This window comes from Dendrobates tinctorius, unplaced genomic scaffold (assembly GCF_039654945.1).
Source record: "Dendrobates tinctorius isolate UK_male_01 unplaced genomic scaffold, ASM3965494v1 ptg000175l, whole genome shotgun sequence".
Lineage (NCBI taxonomy): Eukaryota > Metazoa > Chordata > Amphibia > Anura > Dendrobatidae > Dendrobates > Dendrobates tinctorius.
Genome location: NW_027361842.1, coordinates 3,813,167 through 3,830,438, shown reverse-complemented (window position 1 = coordinate 3,830,438; position 17,272 = coordinate 3,813,167). Strand labels below are relative to the sequence as shown.

Sequence of the window (17,272 nt, the reverse complement as noted above, 5' to 3'; positions counted from 1 at the left end):
TCCAGCCCCAGCACAGCTGCCCCTGCCACAGCACAGCTGCCCCAGCCCCAGCACTGCTGCCCCTGCCCCAGCACAGCTGCCCCAGCCCCAGCACAGCTGCCCCTACCCCAGCGCAGCTGCCCCAGCACAACCAACCTGCCCCAGCACAGAGCCGCCACCACACGAGCCTGGACCACTGAATGACCCCTGTGACTACTTCTCCACCTGTGCCAGATCCCTTCCCAGGTAAGCTGAATTCGGACTGTAAGACGGACCCCCATTTGACACATTATTTTTTTTTCCCTATTTTCCTACTGAAAATTTGGGTGCGTCTTAAGGGGGTTTTACACTAAGCGATATCGCTAGCAATATCGCTAAAACGTCACTGGTTTTGTGACGTTATAGCGATATTGCTAGCGATATCGCTATGTGTGATACTTACCAGCGACCGGCTCCCCCGCTGTCCATCGCTGATCGCGCGAGAATGTCCGGCTCCATTTCTCGTCGGGCGCTTCCTGCTGAGACTTCCTGCTGTGACGTCCAGCGACGCGTGGAGGCGGGCGGGAGGACGTCTGGATCGCTGTGTGTGAAAGGTGAGTATCGTGCGCTGCGTCGCTGCTGAATCGCTGTGAGGTCTTTCTGTATGAAAGCTCACTAGCGATCATTTAGCGATGCACCAGCGATCCTGACCGGGTGGGATCGCTGGTCGGATCGCTGGTGCATCGCTAAGTGTAAAAGGGCCTTTATGGTCCGGTGCGTCTTATAGTCCGAAAAATACGATAAGTACTGCAATAGCAATAATAAACCCTACCTATATGTTTCTAATCCAAAACTGTTGCTCCTCCACCAGCTATCCCTACACTAAATGCAGGTAACAGCTGTTTTACTAGAGAAAGGACAGTATTTAGCCCTGAAAAGGACTTTTATTTTAATGGTGCAGCAGTGGTATACAAGTACTGCAATATCAATATTAACACCTTCATGATGGAGGTATTTCATGTTTTGCTTCCCTTCTTCCCAGAGCCATAACTTTTTTATTTTTTGGTGAAAATGGCCATGTGAGGGCTTGTTTTTTGCAGGACAAGTTGTACTTTTGAACGACACCATTAAGTGTTATCATATTGAGTTCTGAAAAACGGGAAAAAATTTCCAAGTGCAGTGAAATTGCAAAAAAAAAGTGCATTTCCACAGTTGTTTTTTTTTTTTTTTTTTTACCATGTTCACCAAATGCTAAAACTGACCTGCCATTATAATTCTCCACATCATCTTGAGTTTATAGACATTAAACATGTCTAGGTTCTTTTTTATTTAAATGGTAAAAAAAATTCAAATCTTTTGATCGCCAGGTATTGCATTTTATTAAAATGCGACCAAAAAAAACATAATTCTGACGTTTTGAATTTTTTTCTCATTAAGTCGTTTAGCGATCGGGTTAATTCTTTTTTTTATATAGATAGAACGGGCAATTCTGAACACGGCGATACTAAATATGTGTATATTTGATTTTTTTTATTTTGAATGAGGCAAAAGGGGGGTGATTTGAACCTATATATTTTTTTATTTTTTTAGATTTTTAAAAACTTTTTTTTTTACTTTTTGCATGCTTCAATGGTCTCCATGGGAGAATTGAAGCTGCAGTTGTTTGATCACCTGTGCTACACACAGGCGATGATCTGATCACCTGTGCGTAGCAGAAATGCTCACTTGCTATGAGCGCCGATCACCGGGCGGTGCTCATAGCAATCCAGCAATGACAACCATAGAGGTCTGCTGGAGACCTCTGGTTGTCATGCCAACCCATCAATGACCCGTGATCACATGACGGGGTCCCCGATGGCTGGGATTTCCGGTGCTCTTCTGGTAAGCGTGGGTTAAATGCTGCTGTCAGAGATTGGAGATTGACAGCGGCATTTAACAGGTTAACAGCAGGTTAACAGCTGCGGGTGGACTGTGATTCCATCCGTGGCTGTAAGAGGCACATGTCAGCTTTTCAAAACAGTGACATGTGCCAGGAAACATGTGGGCTCAGCGCCGGAGCTCACATCAAAGGGGTTCCAATGTTGGTGTACTATTGTGCCCAATGTCGGAAAGGGGTTAAACTCTGCCTATATGCCTTCTATAAAATAAGCTCTCCCCCTACAACAACTCACCCTGAACTGCTTCCAGATGAAAATGTGCCGAGCACTGCGTCTTCTGGTCTTATATAAGAGTCGATGCGGCTGGCCAATGGCAGTAATGCCAGTAGCCAACATGGCTTCAGCATTAACATGCATGGCGAGCAATCACTGCATATTCATTATCTGTCTAACAGGCCCAAAATATGCAGGGTGGGGACTCGAGCATGGCGCTCAAGCATCCGCGATACTCGAGTAATGAGCGTGCCCAAGCAACCCAATGCTCGATCGAGTATTGAGCAGCGGTGAGCACGCTCTCTCATCACTACAATTTACCAATCTAACCTGATTTTTATACTTTATTGAATAAATGTTTGTGTTTTCTCAAGACTGTTTTCATTCTTGTTTTTCATCTCTTATTATTACTATTTATTATTGGATTCAAATCAACCAATAAAAAGAATATTGATCAAAACAATATGAAAGAAGTAACAGATCTAACTGATGCATTTTTCTTTTCTGGTGCTGAAAATTTAATACACATTCTTTGTTGAACATGGTTAATGACATTTACCACAAGCTTATCTTATCCACATTCACAGAAACTTCCTTTTTCCCTAATTGCTTGTTTTTCTCTACAGATAAGATCAGCCATAAAAACATTCATTTGCATGCAGCATCTTTACAGTAAACATCACTATTCTGCCTTTCAGAAGCCATCAGGTTATCATCCACATTTCTAAGTAGAATTGAGTTTTGAAAATCACTCGTCCATTGACCTTATCAGATCATGATTTGCAAGATTTTTTTTTCTCTGCATTGCATATTTGACCATGTCATGTATAGGCTTTTGCCCACGTAAAATTCTAAGTAAAACTAAGGTCAAATATTATGTCATTGCTTACATTGATTTCGCACGTCTATGAAACACTGTCCATGCTCAGATTGTAACACATGGCTAGACGGCCAAGGTTTTGTACTCTAAGTTAACTGTCTCATATATGCCTATGACGATGTTAGTTTAGGTATATAACTGGATTGGGCAATGTATTGCAATATGAGCACTTTTTCTGTTTCACGGACATGTGAAACCGGAGTGATGCTTTTTTCATTTGAAATTTAGGTTGTGTTAGAGTACTCTAACACTGCACTTTATCCTCTGTTTCTTGGTCCCATCGGGACTTACGTCTGAACTCATCGCAAAACAGGATTCAGGCATATGCGTCAACTGTGCCATTGACTATAATGGTGCCGATAAAGTCAACATGTCCTCTGTCTCTGTCGTGCATCATTTTTCAGGCGTCTACGCCTACTTAAGGTGGACACGCAGACGCAGTCTACTAAATAAACTCTAAATAAATGCTATTATGATTGAAAATGATTCATTACTGTATCTGCCAAAGAATATTAGTGACATTTTGGAGACAGGGCCGGCCCGAACGTATAGGCAAACTAGGCGGCCGCCTAGGGCGCCGACCCAAAGGGGGTGCCAGAGAAAAAATAGAAAAAATTATAAAAAATCTTTTTAAAAGGCAAAAAGTTTTAGGGATGGAAAGAAAAGTGTACATATTTAAGGACAAATATGACGCAAGAGAGGTTGGTTGGGTTGGCAACAATTTCGATAGAATCTGAAGTTGCTAAACATTAATCTCGGTGACTTAGTGTCATCCTTTTAAAAAAAAAGGCAAGGAAACAAAAATTTTAATTACCTATGGTCGTTTTTGTTTTGTGTTATTGATTATTTTGTATATATTTGTCCTATACAACTTCTCAGAAGATTAAAGCGTTAGGAGAGAGTTAATTAATCATTGTTGTTGTGGTTTATTTTGCTCCTAAATTTATATCCCAAGTTTTCATCTACTGCCAAGAATAGTAGGGGCGCAACAAAATAGTTTCGTAATCTCTCGGGCCGGCCCTGTTTGGAGATAAATGAATCCAAATACTGTAGAGGGAGAACATATGTTTTCTTGATTTCCAGCAAGGAACACCATTATGCAAAACAAAGTGGCAACTTTTAGAGTGTGTAAGACAGACATATAATTATGTTTGGCCAACGAGATATACCTTATGATCAAAGTTTTAACAGTATAGCGAAACATCCAGGTTAATGAATGACCAACTTTAGTTTAAAAATTGACTTATCGGAACCTATTTAATAGAAAAATGATTTTCATATTATATCTGAGGTGGTGCATTTAGGGTACCGTTACACCTAGCGATGCACCAGCGATCCTGACCAGCGATATGATGCGGTCAGGATCGCTGGTGCATCGCTAGGTGGTCGCTAGTGAGCTGCCACACAGGCAGATCTCACCAGCGACATCGCTGGGGACGGGGATGGCTACTTACCTGTCAGACGAGGCGATCCTGACGTCCACCCGCCCGGCTCCATGCGTCGCTTGTCGGCGCCACAGGAAGCCCAGCAGGAAGTGGCCGACGAGGAATGGTCCAGGAGATTCTCGCGCGATCAGCGATAACCAGTGGGGGAGCCGGTCAGAGGTAAGTATCAGATGCAGCGATATCGCTAGCAACATCGCTGCAATGTCACAAAATCAGTGACTTTACAGCGATATTGCTAGCGATATCGCAGTGTGTAACGGGGGCTTTAGTCTGCATTTATAAGTATCATGGGGAGCATGTTTAACATGTGAGATTTTACAGTGAGCTCTGTCAAAAAGAAAAATATGCCACAAAAAAATATAAGCAATATCAGTAGAGATACAACCCAAAAAGTTAAAACAAAATTCAGCTAATACTGGATATTAATTAAAGAAAGCTGAAACTGGAGATCTGTTACAGCATCTCAACACTGATCTGACTAGGAACCTTTTCCTAGATAGCAAGTGACCATTGTCACCTCAATCATCTACCTTCTGTTCTGTGTAATTGTTACCTCTACAGCTCCTCTCCTCCTCCCCTCATGGGCTCCTTCACAGTCAAATATTTTCACAGCTGTCACCTTTCACAAGATACCTTCTGGTGATTTCCACCCTCTGATAACTTTCAGGGCTAGAAGGTGAGAAATCTGTGAATGTTGGCCTTCTCCTTTGTAGATAAAATTACCACGATTTGGGAGATATTCAATCTTTTGTGCAAAGTGACAGACTTTTTGTTCTGCACATAAGTAATGAGCAAGTATGACTGACCAATTATAAATACAAAGGTATAAACTCTAAAGTCAGACAACTCTGACTAAAGGTGCTGTCACACTTAGCGATGTACCAGCGATCCCGACCAGCGATATGATGCGGTCAGGATCGCTGGTACATCGCTAAGTGGTCGCTAGTGAGCTGCCACACAGGCAGATCTCACAAGCGACATCGCTGGGGACGGGGGGTCGCTACTTACCTGTCGCACCAGGCGATCCTGCGTCCTCCCGCCCGGCTCCACGCGTCGCTCGTCGTCACAGCAGGAAGCGCCGCAGGAAGCTGACGACGAGAAAAAGTCCTGGACGTTCTCGCGCGATCAGCGATAACCAGCGGGGGAGCCGGTCGTAGGTAAGTATCACACACAGCGATATCGCTATAACGTCACAAGTTATAGCGATATTGCTAGCGATATCGCTTAGTGTGACAGTACCTTTAAGGGCCTATCACACTAAGCGATATCGCTAGCAATATCGCTATAACGTCACTGGTTTTGTGACGTTATAGCGATATTGCTAGCGATATCGCTATGTGTGATACTTACCTTCGACCGCTCCCCCGCTGATTATCGCTGATCGCGTGAGAACGTCCTGGACCGTTTCTCGTCATCAGCTTCCTGCTGGGCTTCCTGTGGCGCCGACGCGTGGATGCGGGCGGGAGGATGTCAGGATCGCCTCGTCTGACAGGTAAGTAGCGACCCCTGCGATGTCGCTGGTGAGATCTGCCTGTGTGGCAGCTCACTAGCAACCACTTAGCGATGCACCAGCGTTCCTGACCGCGTCATATCGCTGGTTGGGATCGCTGGTGCATCGTAAAGTGTGACAGTACCTTTATTTTCTTTCCTGGTAAATATTCGGCTTACCATTTTGCAAACATAAAAGTGGAAGTAAGAACATAGACTATAGCAAACATTCCTTGACCACTGAATGGCCTATCTATCTGTATTACTTGTAACACTGCAGGGTATATGCCTACGTATTTTTTCAAATTTGGACTTTATCGAAAAAAACTAAATATTGTGGAGCATTTATATGTTGGCAATACCCAGAGCTGTCAACCTGCTATCCCAATTTCTCCAAAGACATACAGTAGATGGCTCCACTGTTTGAAAGATATTTCCCAGGAGAACAAAAGATTGGACATGAATGGAATGAATATCAGATATAGAACACTGTTAAAGTGGTATAGCCAAAGTCCATCCATGTTTTATATGAGATATGGCACTCAAAATTTGGAGATTATAAGCAGGACTATTTTGTAATATTTTTTGGCAAGTGTTCAATAGAGCTACATTGGATTTTCTGTTGATGTGCCATCATATATTAATATAAATTAAAAGCTTTTTACATATTACTTCTTATCGAACACATTAAGAGCATACCTTGATTTATTGACAATGTCACAGTATCAATTACAAAAAGTTTTAAAAAATTGCAATTAGCTTTGGAGAACCACTTATTATATGGGCTAATAGGAGAAAGTTAGAGCACCTCCTGGCAATAACAGCTGATCATGAGCGAGACCACCCATCATCAGTTTGACTAGACCTTAATTAAACTCTGGGTTGTCCAAACTGGTCAACTTTTTAAGCAATGCCTGTGGAAAAAATCGTAACGATGCAATATAAAATATGTGATTCTTATACAAAGTGAATATATGATATGTCATACCTGTGAAAAATTCAACCCATTAAGCGGGTGACATTGTTCTTCTACTTTCTCAACTGCCCCTGTTCTCTTTTTAAGACGATCCGCTTCCTGAGCAAGATACAGATCCAGTACTGGGACTCCTCGTGATTTAATGTCACCCTCTGTCAAGGAATTCACCATGAGCATCACCCATACAGGTCTTTTTCGTTCCCAGTTTCCAGCAATCGCATTGAATAAATAATCAGCATAAAGACCTTTCCCTCTTTGATCTGGAGTCATCCATGAGGGCATCATGAGTTTAACGTATTCCAAATGGCTTTTGAGTCTGCGATAAATATCCCTAGGAAGAACACTTTGTAGATTCTCACCCTGAGGCAGCATCTGGCAACTGGTCAGTGCAGAAATTGTGTAGGGATCTGTCAAATCCAACTCAAAGTACACAATATTGCTCTGCTGGAAAGCTTTCTTAGAGTTCTCTGGGATAAAATCCCACACCCTTGTGTATGGAACATGAATGGTGCCAAAGAAGTATGAAGGAGGATCTCGTTTGATGGTCCAGAGAAAAGAGTTCAGATGGCTTTGCTGAAAAATAAAAAAGAGCATTTACAAAGCTTTAGCTTTTTCCTTTTCCATCAAATCATCATAAATCACAGCAAGGGGTCAGCCATTTTTTTGTCATGGCATCAGGCTCAAAAATCACACATCACATCACTGCGTTAAATTATCTTAATGGAAAAGATCAAAGATCAATAGAATCCGTGCAATGATTTCAAATGCAATTAAAAATGTTTCTATGATTATCGTATGTGTATTTATAAAGGACTGAAATCCCTGATTATATTAAGTTAATTGCATTAGTCTGAAATGCTTTGAACTCTGGTTTAGTTTAATTTATTCCAAAAAGAAATGTGTCAACTCACAATGTAGTGTCAGAGGTCAGACAAAACTTCAGCTTCCATAGAACAATCAACTTTATGGAATAAAGTCTTGAATATGCACTTATATGCATATTAATAGAAACACGCTACACCAAACCTGAGCAGACTGCTTCCCATGAACCACAAGTGGCGTATTGGCTGTTCTGGTTTAGCTGGACAATGTGCTGATGAGAATAATGATCTGTTTAGGTAAACAAAAAGATAATTTCACCCTAAGAACAATAGTTTTGCTTTTTGTTTGATTTTTACTTTATTTTTTTTACTTTATTTACCGTATTCTTTGGACTATAAGATGCACTTTTTTCCTCCAAAAATGTGGAGGAAAATGTGGGGTGCATCTTATAGTCCGGATGTACCTGCTCTGGCTGTGGTGGGGAGGTGAGGCACTGGCAGCGGCGGAGCAGCGGGCCACAAGAGGCAGGAGCCAGCGGCTGCGGCTAACTCCTGTGCCCGCTACTAAAGGAAAATTAATATTCACAGAACATCAGACGCTGCAAGGGATCACAAGCAGGTAAACATAAAGATTTATTTTTTTTTTTATGTTTTTCTGATGGGAGCTATGCATTCCAGGATGGGGATCGGGGCCAATGATACAAGGAAAAGGATGGGGCCAGGCATACCAGGATGGAGATGGGGCCCTGCTAACTAGGATAGGGATGAGGGGGTCATGCATACCAGAATAGGGATGAGGAGGCTGTGCATACCAGAATAGGGATGGGGGGTCATGCATACCAGGATAGGGATGAGGAGCCATGCATACCAGGATAGGGATGAGGAGCCATGCTAACCAGGATAGGGATGAGGGGGTTATGCATACCAGAATAGGGATGTGGAGGCCATATATACCAGGATAGGAATGAGGGGACAGTGCATACCAGGATGGGGGCCATTAATACCAGGATGGAGATGAGGAGGCTGTGCATACCAGAATAGGGATGAGGGGGCCATGCATACCAGGATAGGGATGAGGGGGTTATGCATACCAGGATAGGGATGAGGAGGCTGTGCATACCAGGATGGGAATGAGGGGACAGTGCATACCAGGATGGGGATGGGGCCATGAATACTAGGATAGCGATGAGGGGGCCATGCATACCAGGGTAGGGATGGGGGTCAATTATATCAGGAAAAGGATGGGACAATGCATACCAGGATGAGGATGAGGGTGTCATGCATACCAGAATAGGAATGAAGGAGCCATGCATATCAGGATGGGGATGGGGCCATGAATATCAGGATAGGGATGAGGAGGCTATGCATACCAGGATGGGAATGAGGGGACAGTGCATACCAGGATGGGGATGGGGGCCATGAATACCATGATAGGGATGAGGGGGCCATGCATACCAGGGTAGGGATGAGGGGGCCAAATATACCAGGATGGGGTGGTCAATCATATCAGGAAAAGCATGGGACAATGCATACCAGGATGGAGATGGGAGCCCTGCATACCAGGATAGGGATGAGGGGCCATGCATACCAGGATAGGGATGAAGGGGACCATGTCTACCAGGATAGGGATGAGGGGGCCATGCTTACCAGATTAGTGATGAATAGGTAATGCATACCAGGATGGGGATGAGGGGGCCAAGCATAAAAGGATGAGGATGTGGGAGTCATGCATACCAGAGTAGGAATGAAGGAGCCATGCATACCAGGATGGGGATGGGGGCCATGAATATCAGGATAGGGATGAGGAGACTATGTATATCAGGTGGGGATGAGGGGACCATATATACCAGAATAGGGGATATTGGTACAGAATTTACCACATTTTTTGCTTCAAATGTTTTTTCTAATTTCCTCCTCTAAAACTTAGGTGCGTCTTATGGTCCGGTGCATCTTATAGTTCGAAAAATATGGTAACTCATTTATGTAGCGCCATTATTTCCACTATTCATTCTTAACGGGAACGCTGCTGTTATGCCGCGCTCACCAGGAGGCGGGGCTTCGGCCCCGACGTCACTCCCTCCGGTACGGCGGTCCCTTAGGGGTCCCCGTCGGGTGCGAACGCGCAACTCTCGTCCCCGGGTCTCCTCCTCCATGCCACGTTTGCGCTTGCGCGCTCCTGTCAGTGCTGTATAGGGCTCTCTATGGTATTGGAGGACCTGACCCGGAACCACTAGTGGTCATGTGCTTTCTGGCTAGGTCCTGACCCAGAACCACTAGTGGTCATGTGCTTTCTGGCTAGGTCCTGACCCGGAACCACTAGTGGTTATGTGCTTTCTGGCTAGGTCCTGAGCCGGAACCAGTAGTAGTCATGTGCTATATCAGACGACCTCCCCCTAGGGGAGGTGCCTGATTATTGTTGTGCTTCCTGGTTGGGTCAGCTGTGTGCCAGCCTGGCTGTGCGCTGTTCTCAGGTCCTCTGCTCTGTCTGCTATTCTGTGGTGCTCCTAACACTTGCTCTGAACCCTTGTTGCTTCATGCTCAGTTGTGCCTCCTGGCACATCCTCTCGTATCTTGTCCCTTGTTTCTTGCTCCGCCGTGCCTCCTGGCATTCACTCTATTCCTGTGTTCTGTTACTTGCTACACGCCTTATGTGCCCACGTGTACCCGTCTAGCACTACCCTGTACTCAGCGCACTCCTGTGTACTCTCCTGTGTTCCCTAGTATCCTGCACCCTCCAGTCACACAGTCTCGTATCTCCTGTGAGCCGGCCGCCTGGTGCCAGCAGTCGTGGTATCGTATCCCCTGGGACTTGCTCCTGACACTCCCTGTATAGGGGGTGGTCCTCACTAGGCTAGCTCGCCCTGGGAGGGTTGGTGCCGCGACCCAGAGGGTCCACTCCAGGAGTCGCTAACACTCTAACAGTTGCAACCAGTCATATGCAGCACTGCGCTATCTCCAGCGGTCCCATTAAGATTGAATGGATGATCGATCATTGCTTTGTTAGAGTCTCAGTTCTGGGGATTGTTAGTGTCCCAGGAGTCAGACCCCCAAAATTAAGAAATTATCCCGTATCGCAAGGATAAGGGTAATAACTTCTAAACTTGAGAATACCCCTTTAAGAGAATCCTTTCCAGCATCCAGTCCTAGTGTAGGTTAAAGTTCAGTTAGAAAACTGAGCAAAAACATGTTTCAAAGTCGAAGCTGAAAGTAATTTTATGAAAATATGTAATCTCTGCAACTACAGCCGCAGGGATTAACTGCGAACACTCATGGATAATTGGATCCAAATGTTGTAACCTAGCAGATGTTTATACACATGTACAGGTAATTCAGGTAGCCAAACAATGAAAGAGATTAGAAAATGACATTTGAAATCAAGACAATTTCGGCATTTATACATCACCATGGATACAAATCAACAAATACATATGGTTTTATATCAACTGTACATATAGATAAGGAACCAAGTAGACGTTGGTAGTGGCATTAAATGTAAAACAAAAAGTTTGACTCAAAAGTAAACTTTGATGGGAAATGTTTATATTAGATACATGTTCATTAATCATTATATAATGATTTAGGCGTGTTATTAGTACACACCGGACTAATGAAATCTGGATCTTGATTGTTTGTCAGCTTCCTTTTTACATTTAGCTGCATTTGTTTTTTTTATGCCTGAAAAAGTTTTCCCCAACCTGTCTAGTATCCAATTAGTTCTGTACACTAGATGATGTATCACTAAAGAAACAAGTTTATGAAATCAGTTGTGCACAACCAAAACAAAGATTCGAGTTTAGGAAATTCCGTATATATTTGAATTAAGCATAGCATTACCTTCACAGTCCCCAAGCATGGCAGGGGTCCATTGGCATGCAAACAAACTAATTACGAAACACAATGGAACAAGCCAGCACTTCCTCCAGACACTACAGAAGCTACAGAAGCCCTGCCTGGTGTGTACAGAAATCCCATCCATATCACAAGACAGCTACTATGTTACTGTAACAGAGATTATTCCATCACTCTTGGTGATAGCAATTCTTTCTCGGTGCCTTCTGTCGTAGAACTAAGGTGCTATATCACTGCTAGGAATATATGATCATGTTATATCCACCTGTACCATTCTCCGTAAATCATGTGCAGCAGATAAAAGTAATGGTATACAGCATTAGGAAAAATTAAATATGAACAAGTCGTCTTGGAATGGATAATCCATTTTTTTTTAAATACTAAGCATCCCACTATTCTCCATCCACCGCACAAAATGTCCTCCACCACTAAATACTTTGTAGAAAACAGTGAGGGACATTCATCTTGGCTGAGAAAGCTAACAGACGAATGTGTCCTATAATTGTTTTCCAGAAGGAACTTGCTGGACTAGCTATTATATGGTCAGTTAGGATATATGCATGCAGAGGTTTATTTTTTGTGTTGGTCAAAAATGTTTTTTTTAGTAGAAACCATTTGAAGAAATGTGCCTTCTCTTTGGAGAGTGTTTTGCTTTCTACAGTGTTTCCTGAAGCAGTTTTAAAACATTTTTCAAGTATTTTGGATTAGGCCAGGTTCACATAGCGTTATGGCAGTCTGTTTAACGCATCCATTAAACGGACTGCCATAACGCTATGTGAACCTGGCCTTAGTTGTTTTCTCCTAATGTGTTTTTTCCCATCCTCTGGAATGATGTCTGTAAAGAGCTGTAGAATTAATAGCACTATATAAATGAGTAAAATAATAATAATGTAAGTAAAAAGAAAAGTCTCTATCACCTTTGCAAGATCTAAATTATAGTTGCTGTTTATGTTGTTACTTATACACTGTGTGCAGAATTATTAGGCAAATAAGTAATTTGATCACATCATCCTTTTTATATATGTTGATAGCCAACTGCCAGTTATGTAAATCAGGTGATTTGCATCTCTGTAATGAGGAGGGGTGTGGTCTAATGACACCAACTCCCTATATAAGGTGTGCTTAATTATTAGGCAACTTCCTTTCCTTTGGCAAAATGGGTCAGAAAAAAGATTTGACGACTCTGAAAAGTCAAAAATTGTGAGATGTCTTGCAGAGGGATGCAGCAGTCTTGAAATTGCCAAACATTTGAAGCGTGATCACCGAACAATCAAGCGTTTCATGGCAAATAGCCAACAGGGTCGCAAGAAGCGTGTTGATAAAAAAAGGCGCAAAATAACTGCCCATGAATTGAGGAAAATCAAGCGTGAAGCTGCCAAGATGCCATTTGCCACCAGTTTTGCCATATTTCAGAGCTGCAACGCTACTGGAGTATCAAAAAGCACAAGGTGTGCCATACTCAGGGACATGGCCAAGGTAAGGAAGGCTGAAAAATGACCACCTTTCAACAAGAAACATAAGATAAAATGTCAAGACTGGGCCAAGAAATATCTTAAGACTGATTTTTCTAAGGTTTTATGGACTGAAGAAATGAGAGTGACTCTTCATGGGCCAGATGGATGGGCCCGAGGCTGGATCAGTAAAAGGCAGAGAGCTCCACTCCGACTCAGACGCCAGCAAGGTGGAGGTGGGGTACTGGTATAGGCTGGTATCATCAAAGATGAACTTGTGGGACCTTTTTGGGTTGAGGATGGAGTGAAGCTCAACTTCCAGACCTACTGCCAGTTTCTGGAAGACACCTTCTTCAAGCAGTGGTACAGGAAGAAGTCGGTATCGTTCAATAAAACATGATTTTCATGCAGGACAATGCTCCATCATATGCATCCAAATACTCCACAGCGTGGCCGGCCAGTAAAGGTCTAAAAGAAGAAAAATTAATGACATGGCCCCCTTGTTCACCTGATCTGAACCCCATAGAGAACCTGTCGTCCCTCATAAAATGTGAGATCTACAAGGAGGGAAAACAGTACACTTCTCGGAACAGTGTCTGGGAGGCTGTGGTGGCTGCTGCACGCAATGTTGATCGTAAATAGATCAAGCAACTGACAGAATCTATGGATGGAAGGCTTTTGAGTGTCATCGTAAAGAAAGGTGGCTATATTAGTCACTGATTTTTTCTTTTTTGTTTTTCAATGTCAGAAATGTTTATTTCTAAATTTTGTGTTGCTACAGTATATTGGTTTACCTGGTGAAAATAAACAAGTGAGATGGGTATATATTTGGTCTTTGTTAAGTTGCCTAATAATTCTGCACAGTTATAGTTACCTCAAAAAACAGATATCCTCCTAAGATAGCCAAATCTAAAAAAAAACCCACTCCAACTTCCAAAAATATTAAGCTTTGATATTTATGAGTCTTTTGGGTTGATTGAGAACATAGTTGTTGTTCAATAATAAAAAGAATCCTCTCAAATACAACTTGCCTAATAATTCTGCACGCAGTGTATTGTGAAATCATATTTCTATATTACTGTACAGAAATTATTATTCACCTCAGTCCCTTATCAATTATCCACAATCATCAGGTTTCATGCCAAATATTGATATTTTCAGCTACTTTCTATTTTTAAATTTTAGATACATTGTTATTAACCATCTACCTGTATTATCTTGAATTTGGACAGAAAAGTTAGTTAAAGGGTTTTTTAGAGCTCATTTTCAATACATAATAATTAGAGCGAAATAGAATGTTTTAAGCCATTTTTATTATTTGCTGCAAAGTCAAGAGTTTACACACATTTCTTTAGTATTTGGTACCATTGCCCTTAAACTGAATGACTTGGGTCAAACGTTTGGGATATCCTTCCACAAGCTTCTCACAATAGATGGTCGGAATTTGGACCCATTGCTCCTGACAAAACTGATGTAACTGATCTGTAGGTCGCCTTGCTCGCACCTGCCTTTTCAGTTTTGCCCATAAGTTTTCAATAGGATTGAGATCAGGGCTTTGTGATGGCCACTACAAATCATTGACTTTGTTGTTCTTAAGCCACTTTGTACCATTTTGGCAGTATGTTTCAAGTCATTGTCCATTTGGAAGACCCATTTCTGCCCAACTTCCTGGCTGATGTCTTGAGATGTTGCTTCAGTATTGTCACAAAATCTTCTTTTCTCATGATGCCATCTATTTTGTGAAGTGCATCAGTCCCTTCTGCAGAAAAACAACCCCACAACATGATGTTGCCACCCACGTGTTTCACAGTTAGGATGGTGTTCTTAGGCTTCCAAGGTTCTCCCTTTTTCCTCCAAACGTAATGATGGTCATTATGCACAAAAAGTTCAATTTTAGCTTCATCACACCACAGGACATGGCTGCAAAAATTAAGGTCTTTGTTCCTATGTGCATTTGCAACCATTAATCTGGATTTTTTATGTTTCTTTTGGAGTAATGGGTTCTACCTGGCAGAGTGGCCTTTCAGCTTATGTTGTTAAGGCCCCGTTACATTTAGCGATGCACCAGCGATCCCGACCATGATATGACCCGGTCAGGATCGCTGATGCATCGCTAAATGGTCGCTAGTGAGCTGCCAGGCAGATCTCACCAGTGATGCAGCAGTGGTCAGCGGTTGATACTTACCGTCAGACGCGGTGAAGGTGACGTCTTCCTCCCGCATCCATGGCTCGCTCATTGGTGCCAGCAGGAAGCCAATGACGAGAAATGGACCAGGTCGATCTCGCGCGATCAGCGATAACCAGCGGGGGAGCCGGTTGGAGGTGAGTATCACATGTAGCGATATCGCTAGTGATATCGCTGCTGCATCACAAAATCGGTGACGCTTTAGCAATATTGCTAGCGTAAAGGGCCCTTTACAGTACTGGTTTCACTGTGGATAATGACACAATCTTACCAGCTTCCGCCATCGTCTTCACAAGGTCTTTTGTTTTTGTCCTTGGGTTGATCTGCACGTTGGACCACAGCACGTTCTTGTCTAGGACACAGAACCCGTCTCCTTCGTGAGCGGCATGATGGCTGGACATTCCCATCTTGTTTGCACTTGCATACAATTGTTTGTTCAGATGAACAAGGCACCTTCAGGTATCTTGAAATTGTACCCAAGGATGAGCCAGACTTAAGGGGGTTTTACACTAAGCGATATCGCTAGCAATATCGCTAAAACGTCACTGGTTTTGTGACGTTATAGCGATATTGCTAGCGATATCGCTATGTGTGATACCTACCAGCGACCGGCTCCCCCGCTGGTTATCGCTGATTGCGCGAGAATGTCCGGCTCCATTTCTCGTCGGGCGCTTCCTGCTGAGACTTCCTGCTGTGACGACGAGCGACGCTGGACGCGGGCGGGAGGACGCAGGATCGCTGTGTGTGAATGGTAAGTATCGTGCGCTGCGTCGCTGCTGCATCGCTGTGAGGTCTTTCTGTATGAAAGCTCACTAGCGATCATTTAGCGATGCACCAGCGATCCTGACCGGGTCGGATCGCTGGTTGGATCGCTGGTGCATCGCTAAATGTAAAAGGGCCTTTATGCAAGTCCACAATTATCTTCCTGATATCTTGGCTGATTTCTTTAGACGTTCCCATGATGTTACACAAAGAAGCGGTGTGTTTCAGGTGTGCATTAAAATACATCCTCAGGTGTGTCTCTAATTAACTCAGATATTGCCAAAAAACCTATCAGAAGCTTCCAAACACATGGGCAGTCCAGAATTGCTTAAAGGCACAGTGATCTTAGTGTATGTAAACTGTTTGCTTTGCAGTAATAAAAATGCCTTAAACATTCTCTATCTCATTATTCTGGCATTCATCAAATATTAATAATTATGGTAATCCTAATTGTCCTAAATCGGGAAAGGTTTATTCTGATTTCATGTCAGAAATTGAGAAAAACATGCAAATGTGTATTTTTATATAGTATATAGAGGCACTTTTTAGTCGAATAAATATTTGATTGTTAAGTACCACCGTCTCCTCATTGTCTGCGCTGCTGCATCTGCATACTTATTAACATATTTGACCTGTGACATGCGGATTCCAAGGCTGGCTGGAAGTATTATGGCTGGAAGTACAGTGCAGAGTGTGAGAGTGGAACATCACAGTAAGAGTTTAAAACTGGGTTTCTGCAGCACCGGATACAGCAGAATATACAGCTCTGGAAAAAATTAAGAGACCACTCTCCACGTCTATGTTTACCCATTAGACGACCAGGTGTTGGGCAAAGCTGAAAATTAGACTCATCAGAGAAGATTACCTTACTCCAGTCCTCTATGGTCTAATCTTTATGGTCTTTGGCAAACTTCAGCCTGGCTCTCATTTGCTTCTCATTGAGAAAAGGCTGTTTTCTACCTTTACATGACATGAGCCCTGCCTCTAGGAGCCTGTTACAAACTGTTCTGGCCATGCACTTCACCCCAGCTGCCATTTGCCATTCATTTTATAGGTCACTTGATGTCATCCTGCGGTTGCTGAGTTACATTCAAATAAGATGATGGTCATCCCGGTTAGTGGAGAGTCGTTTTTGCCCTCTGCCGGTCTGTAGCTTTGTTGTCCCCAATATCTGCAGCTTGACCTTGTTGTAATGGACTGCCGTCTTAGAAATTTTAAGGACGGAGGCAACATGACGCTCACTTTATACCTCTGCTAGTAAAGCCAGAATTGAGCCCTTCCTTTCCTCACTCAGGACTTTTCTATTC

At 43.0% G+C, this 17,272-nt stretch overlaps 1 protein-coding gene across 1 annotated transcript in view; it reads right to left on the bottom strand.

The window, feature by feature from the left end:
- The window catches only part of TRABD2A (TraB domain containing 2A), a 271,296-nt gene that overhangs the window by 224,103 nt on the left and 29,921 nt on the right, over positions 1–17,272 (bottom strand). The window contains exon 2 of the mRNA XM_073551339.1: positions 6,910–7,470. Coding sequence (XP_073407440.1) covers positions 6,910–7,470 — 561 coding nt within the window. The remainder of the gene's footprint in view (positions 1–6,909; positions 7,471–17,272) is intronic.